The 7,813-nt window shown below is 56.0% G+C and overlaps 1 protein-coding gene across 1 annotated transcript in view; it reads right to left on the minus strand.

Moving 5' to 3' along the window:
* Positions 1-7,287, minus strand: part of LRRC38 (leucine rich repeat containing 38) — a 41,931-nt gene extending 34,644 nt beyond the window's left edge. The window contains exon 1 of the mRNA XM_032300452.1: positions 5,310-7,287. Within this exon, the coding sequence (XP_032156343.1) occupies positions 5,310-5,964 (655 nt within the window). The 5' untranslated portion in view covers positions 5,965-7,287. The remainder of the gene's footprint in view (positions 1-5,309) is intronic.
* Positions 7,288-7,813: the final 526 nt, after the last annotated feature.

Below are 7,813 nucleotides of genomic sequence, written 5' to 3' on the forward strand. Positions count from 1 at the left end.
GAGCGATGGCATCACCTCGGATCTCTTTCCTAGTGCTGTGGGCTGCAACCTGCAGGCCACACGTGGCTGTGGCTAGAAAGGGGGGTGTAAGAGGGGACCTGGGCGAATGCAGCCTCCCACCTTGACACCTGCAGGTGCCCCTCCTGTGATACACTCCCAGGTATGCGGTGGCCTGTGTCAGCTGCTCTGTGCCCCTCCAAAGCCAAGCCCAGAGTCCACTGACCCCCACCAAGCCTCATGCCCTCCGGCCTCAGTTTCTCAAACTCAATGGCATTTTCTCACTACGGCCCAGGACCAGAGCTAGGGACGGCATGTGGGAAGTCCTTCCACACTGTGACAGCATCTCAGGCCCATGAGCCCGGAGCCCCAGTGCACTCAGGAGCTCTGCCTCCCATACTCCACAGAGACTTCAGCCCCCTGAATTCCAGCAGATGGGTCTTTGGAGTTCACCTGCCTCCCCAGGCCTCAACTTACCAAGTTTTAAAACCAGGTCCATCTGCTCTTCCCTGTAGACCTTTAGACTTGGAAGGTGCCTACCTATACTCCTTGTTTATAAGAGAAAAATCTAAGGCACAGAGGACAGGCAACTTACACACAGTCACACGGTGAGTCAGTTACTGAGCCACAGACCCAGAGGAAAGCCCTCTCATACATTGGAATCCCCTGGAGGTATGGAGCTTGCTAAAATGCAGATTCCCAGGCCTCTACCCACTCTCCGCAGGCCCTCATTCAGTAGATCTGGGGGCCTGTGAATCTGCACTTCACACAAGCTCCCCTGGCGATCCTCACCCAGGTGGTTCTCAGGTGACACTTTGAGAAACACCACAGTGCTCCTCATTTTTCTGTCTTTATCTCCTGCCCACTCACTGGGCTGCTGGGCAGGGAAGGTGATGTGCCCACGTGAAAGGCTTTGAAGATCACTGCCAGGTGAAGACAGCGTCCTTGCACTGCTTCTTGGTCTCCTCTGAGCCCTCCCCACTCTCCCGCTCTGCCTTGGCTTCCCGAACTGGAGCGCTTTCTCATACTTAAAAAGAGATCACCACTGTCTTTTTGATGATACACCATCCTAAACTGCCTGGAATTCCACTGTCTCACAGGAGAACCACCAGGCCAGGCCACTGTCACCCAGAAGGCTCAGCGATGTGTGGGGGCAGGATGTGCTGGGGATGCTCTCATTCTCCCTTTCTTTCTTTTTTTTTTTTTTTTTTTTTTTTTGAGACAGAGTCTCACTCTGTCACCCAGGCTGGAGTGCAGTGGCACAATCTTGGCTCACTACAACCTCCGCTTCCCGGGTTCGAGCAATTCTCCTGCCTCAGTCTCCCAAGTAGCTGAGATTATAGGTGCCTGCCACCCTGTCTTGCTAACTATTTTGGTTTTTAAGACGGAATTTCACTCTTGTTGCCTAGACTGGAGTGCAATGGCTCGATCTTGGCTCCCCGCAACCTCTGCCTTTCAGGCTCAAGAGATTCTCCTGCCTCAGCCTCCTAAGTTGCTGGGATTACAGGCATACACCACCATGCCCAACTAATTTTTTATACTTTTAGTAGAGACAGGGTTTCTCCGTGTTGGTCAGACTGGTATCGAACTCCTGACCTCAGGTGATCTGCCCGCCTCGGTCTCCCAAAGTGCTAGGATTACAGATGTAAATCACTGCGCCCAGCCCTTTTTTTTGTATTTTTTAGTAGAGATGGGGGTCTCACCATATAGGCCAGGCTGGTTTCAAACTTCTGACCTCGAATCTGTCTGCCTAGGCCTCCCAAAGTGCTAGGATTCCAGGCATGAGCCACCGTGCCTGGCCTCATTCGCCTTTTCTATGCCTATCAGAAAGAATTAGGAGAGTTCAACACTCCTGAGTTCAAGCTCATCTCAGCCACTATGTGACCTGTGCACACCTCTTCCCTTGTTTCTTGTTGGGTAAGTTGTAGGTAACGGTATCTGCCAGGCACGGCTGTTGTGTTAAAAGAGACAGCGCTTGTAAACTACAAGGGTAGCTGGCACCCCTAAGGTAGGATGTTAGGGTTGCCAAGTAAAATACAGGAAGCCCAGTTAATGTTAAATTTCAGAAAAATAAATAGTGTTTTGTATACATCCCAAACATTACCTGGGACCTACTTATACTAAAGTAATATTTGTAATTTATCTGAAGTTCAACACTAATTGGGCATCTTGGGTTTTTTGGTTTGTTGCATTGTTGTGTTTTGGCCTTTGCTGATTGGCTGCTGCGTATTCTGGCATCCCTTGGCCCTCGTCCCACCAGCAAGGCAGTTCCTCCTCAGTCCTCAGACCAAGGTTGCCCCAGACCCTGGACCATGGAAGAGCCTGGACAGAGGGTACCACTGGACTTTGATCTTATTTCCTTCCTCCCCTCTGCTGCATGCTCTGAGGCTGAGTGCTCCTCATCAGCCCTGCGGCCACAGGGGGAGGCTCACCTGGCAGACAGCACAATGTCTGCAACTGTCACAGCTAGACAAGGTCACAGGGAGAACACTCCGGGCCCCGTGTTGCTTCTCTGGAGGACAAGGGAGCAGGGAGGCAAGGGAAAGACAGCAAAGGCTCCTCCCCTCCTTCAATTTCCCGCCCTGGAAGAGGCAGAGGGCCTGCCTAGAAAGCCCTGGAGCTTGTCCCCTAATGGAGCCTGGTTTTCTCTGGCAGGAAGTAGGTGATCCTCATGGAGGGGATGCTGGGAGCCAGGAGGTCCTGGTGCACCCGCAGCTCTGTCTTTAACTCTCTGTGTGATCCAAGGCAAGCTACTCACATCACTTCTCTAGTCAAAACAGTAATAACAGCACCAATTAAAACACATATAGCACCTACTGTGGGCCAGGTACTATTCTTGGTGCTTTGTAAATAATCCCCATTTAATCCTCCTAACAAGTCTAGAAGGTAGGTACTGTATCAGCCCCAATTTACAGATGAGGAAGCGGGTACACACAGGTCATACAATCAGTAAGAAGTAGAGGCAGGATTTGAAGGCAAGTAGCTTGATGCAAGTCTGGGCTCTGAGCTGCCTCTGAGAAAAGCAGAAAAAGCAGCACAAATGCGGGAGGAGGAGGGAGGGGCGATGAACACCTATTGAGCACCTACTGCATGCTAAGCAAGACGGTGTCCTTTAGAGATGATGTCATTTAAATCTCACAGCAAGCACAGCAAAGGACGCCGTTACCAGATTCTGAATCCAGATGCAGGGAAGCTGAGGCTTGGAGAGGTCAGGGATTTGCCTAGGATTATAAACCTGAGTCCAAATCTGAATGTGGGTCTCACTTTAAGGTATGTGCTGGGACCTCTACCACCCACCTTGCATCTGGCTCACAGTTTAGGAGACACTCTCAGGCCACACAGTGTGGACAGTGGCAATGAGACCAGAGCTGCTCACGGCACTGCACCCTGTGAGGTGCCCTGGAGCTGTGTCCATCCTCTCCCTCCTGGCTGAGACAAAACCACACCCTCCAAGCCCTGTCCCCAGGGCCCTGGACATGGCTCCTCGCTCTGAATCTGTCCATCCTTCCTCCAGTCTTTCCCATCTGCGTCCATTCCTTCCCCACATCACAGACAGCAAAAGGAGAAACATTTCACTTCCATTGCTCTTGTATCACCTTGCTTGGATCCCAGCAACTACTGGGCGGATGGACTACGCAGCATCACCCGTGTCCTGATTTCACTTGGGGGGAAGGTGAAGCTTAAAAGAGTGGAGCGACCCACCCAGGGTCCCCCAGATTTTAGGCCAGGACTGAACATGTCTTCAGACTCCAAATCCAGGGCTCTTTGGAGATCACAGAGGTCAACTCTAGTATTCCAGACATGAGGAAACTGAGGCTCAGACGGGACCAGTGGCCTGTTCAAGATCATAGCCACCATGGCAGAACTGAGATAAACCCACAGCTCCTGACTTCACCACACCTAGCCTTCACGTGGAAGACAAGAGGAGCCAATTACACCAACCCAACCAACAACAGGGGTGAATGATGCCAACTCCACTAAAGAGCAAAGGCAGGAGCAGGCAGAACCGAGGTATGCCCCAACGCACAATGAGCTCTGCATCCGGTCACTCCTGCCTCCAGGACCGAGTCTACTGGTGGGAGGGTCTGGGGAGCCAGGCAAGTGGAAGAGGACAAAGTTTTAAAGATGGGGACTCTGCACCTTGCCAGCCAGATCGTTTAAGGAATGTCAGGCAGCCTGGACTGAAAGTGCTGGCCCAGGGGCCTGCATCTGCCCAGGAGTGGGTGCCCTGGTGCATGGAGGGTGTTCGATGACAGTCGGGAATGAAGATATGGATGGAGGAGTTCAGCATGCAGATGAACAGCATCCTTGATGTCTCCGTAAATGGAAAAAAAAAATGATATTCTGAAGCTAAATCTGCATGTTTGTCACCTTTGATGATGTGTGCCTTGCAGCTGTGGTTCCAATCCTGCTGAAATCTTGGGAATAAGGTAGGAGGCAGAGTTCAGCTCTGAGAGGTCACGGTGGGCACCGATGCTCACAGGCTGACAAGCAGAAGGCTGGAATCCACCTGGGGGAAGGACACCCACCTGCCCCCCACTCTGGGTGCTCATCCCTGTGGATGCTGGGGTCCCCTCCTTCTCAGCTCTACCCCTGTCCCCTTCCTGTGGGCCTTAATGGGGCCCCTTGGCTCCCTGTGCCCTGGTGTTCCTGTCTGCCAAGGGGGTACGTTTGCTCACGCCGCCATTGGAAGGGTGCACCAGGAAAGCAAAGAAGGCACCAGCTCACTACAATTTGGTTCAGCTTTTTCACATCTGGCTGAAAAGCCACAGAGAACTACAAATCATGACTGCATCACTGGCTCTTAATAGGCTGCCATTATTCCTCATCAGAAGTCTTCCTCACTCATATTAGACAGAAGAGCAAATTGGAGCTGAGAAGCTGAGAGGCCAGGTTAGGCTGGACAGGCTGCTGGAGAGCCTGCGGAACTGGCTGACTCCCCGGGCACGGTACTGAGAATAGGGCTGTTTCCCATACAGAAGGCTGCATTCAGCTTGCCAGGGCCCATAAGTAATCCACACCTGCCAGTTCTAGGACCAGGGAGGTGATCCTGGGCATCCCCTGAACAGGAAGGTTGCTAACTTAAGAAAGTGAGTTATTGGAGAAACAGGGGAAGAAGTTCAGCCTCAGGGCCCAGAAACTCCAAAGAGTCCCAGATGTGTCCCTCCCCACCCACTTCCCCAGCAGAGACTCAGGAAAACTTCAGGAGCTCCCAAGCCTCTTCCAAACTCAACTCAAGGTTCCTCGCACCCAGACTGGGGTCTGGGGTGGCCTCTCCCTGCCCCCTCCTTCCCCCAGCCGGCCCGGCTCACCTTTGGGCAGTTTGGATGCGTTCTCCTGGATCCAGGAGAAGAGGTGGGCAAAGTCACAGTCGCAGAGCCAGGGGTTCCCGTCCAGACGCAGGGAGCGCAGCGCGGGCAGGGCGGCCAGGGCAGCCACGCTGAGGCTGCGCAGGTTGTTGTCGTTGAGTTCCAGCACCTGCAGCGACTCCAGGGTCTCGAAGGCGGCCTCGTGCACGCCCGCCAGGTTGTTGTTAGCCAGGCTAAGCTTCACCAGCCTCCCGGCCGAGCGGAAGGCGCCGGCGCCCAGCTGGGTCAGGTTGTTGTAACTGAGGTCGAGGAACACGAGCTTGGCCGAGCCGCTGAACGTGCCCTCCTCCAGCGAGCCCAGCGAGTTGTTCCTGAAGTCCAGGTAGACCAGGTCGCCGTAGAAGATGAAGAAGTCCTCGGGAATCCGCTGGATGCGGTTGCCGGCCACAAGCAGCTTGCGTACGTCCAGGGGGAAGGGGTCGGGCACGCTGGGCAGCCCGCGGTCGCGGCAGTCCACGGTGTGCGGGTCGGTGCAGGCGCAGCCCGCGGGGCACGCGTGCCCGGGCGCGAGCAGCAGCAGGAGGCTGCAGAGCCGGAGCGCCGCGGCGGCGCAGGCTGGAGCGCGGGGGGCGGCGCGGGGGGCGGCGCGGGGGCGCATGGCCGGAGGGTCCGCGCGGGCCGCGGCGGCACGGACGCGGCTCTGGGAACGAGCCCTGGCGCGGGGCGGCGCGGCGCGGCGCGGCACGGCACGGCGAGGCACTGGCTGCCGGGCGCAGGGAGCCGGAGGGCGGCCGGGGCGGGGAGGGCGTGCGCCCAGGCGCGCGGGGGCGACGGAGCGCAGCGCGGACCGACTGGGGGAGCCGGGACAGCAGGGATGGAGAGGGGAGGGAGGGGCGAGGGACTCACCAAAGGATTTACCCAGACAGGAAATTAACCCGCTAGAAAAATCTCTTGGGAGAGGCAGGAGCGGTAGGGGTGGCCTAGTGGCCGTGGCCAAAACGCGGCCCCACCCTGGCAGCTGATTTCCAAGACTGGGTGGTAAGACGCGGCGCGCACTGGGCCGGTGCACTCGACGTCTAAGTTCAGTTACCGAGCCCAGAGGCGGTTTCCGTAAGGCGTGTCCCGGGCGTGCGCCCTGCCTCCCGCACCCGCCTGGTGCCAAAGCACGCTCCCTGCACGCCACCCCGTGTAGCCAGCGGGAGTGGGAACTGGGGCACTCTGGCTCTGCTCTGGGGAGGAGGGGGGCAATCCCCGCAGGCTCTCGGGGGCCTCGCCAGGGGCTGCTGGTCTGAATTTGGACGGGGTTCCAAGGAGAGAGAGTGGCTGGTCTTCCCTCTTCCCTCCCCCCACATGCACTTTAACGGTCTTAGGCCGGAGGGTGAGCCAGGCAGGTGGCTGCCAGTGCCCCTGCTGTGGCCCGAAGGAAGGCCAGGACCAGTCAGCACTTTCCATGCTGGCCCCGAACTTCTGGATAGAACTGGCATCCACGCAAGGATCAGCTGCCGGTCTGACCAGAGGTCCAGCCGCTGAGGCACTGAAGCCTGGGGTCACCAGACCTGGGTTCCAAGCTGTGTGGCCTCAGACCAGTGCCTCTGCCTCTCTGGACCTGGTAGCCCCATTTGTGAAATGGGAAAGGGTAATATATATCTTACCGGCTTTAGGGGAGGACCAAGAAGTCAAAAACAAAGTTCAAAAATTATCTTTTCCTCTCTCCCACTCAACCCCACACCTTGGATGGCCTGGGGAGATGGTCAGGTACCTGCCAAGGCTGAATGAAGGGACAGTGAGGAACTGCTGATGTCAGCCTCCGATACAGGCAGGAAAATTCCCTCTTCACCACCCCCATGCCAAGCTCCTTTCCTTCTGTCCCACTCCATTTTGGAAACTTCTGTATGGGGAGGGGTCCCCACAATGCTACCAAGAGATTGTGCTGCTGTTGGCTATTTCGGTCCAAATGCCCTGGAATTGACAGACTCCCACTAGACTAAAATAACCCAGAGAACAGCTGTTGGCCAGGAGGCCCCCAGAGACCCTGCCCTGGCCCCTGGCCCTGCTGGGGATTGGAGCCTCAGATTCTGAAGCCATAAAGCTAAGCCCTCGGCCTTCTTCCAAAAGTACAGGCAGACTTGATGCCTCTGAGCCATGGGATGAAAAAACTGATCCTCTGGGATGGAGCCAAGGGCTCAACAGATGAGTATATTTGCAGGAGCCCTGAGGAGGGGGTGGGGGAGAGACCTAGGGGGAAGCTTTGAGGCACCTGGAGTCCTGCAGCTCTTCCCCTACTTACACTCCAGGCCAAGCAAGACCTCCCCGAGTTCTCAGAGTTCTCTGTCTCCGCTCTCCCAGGGTACCCAATTTGCCATTGCCATCCCCAGCGTCAAGGGCTCAGCTCCCCCACTCCCATCTCATGCTCTTGAAGAGGCAGGTGCCTCGGGGAGCGGTCTGAATGCTCCCAGAGTGGATGAAAATGCTTCTGCCTACATGCATGGTGCATACATTATTGAAGA

Source organism: Sapajus apella, unplaced genomic scaffold, assembly GCF_009761245.1.
Source record: "Sapajus apella isolate SASKATOON/1434 unplaced genomic scaffold, GSC_monkey_1.0 scaffold43, whole genome shotgun sequence".
Lineage (NCBI taxonomy): Eukaryota > Metazoa > Chordata > Mammalia > Primates > Cebidae > Sapajus > Sapajus apella.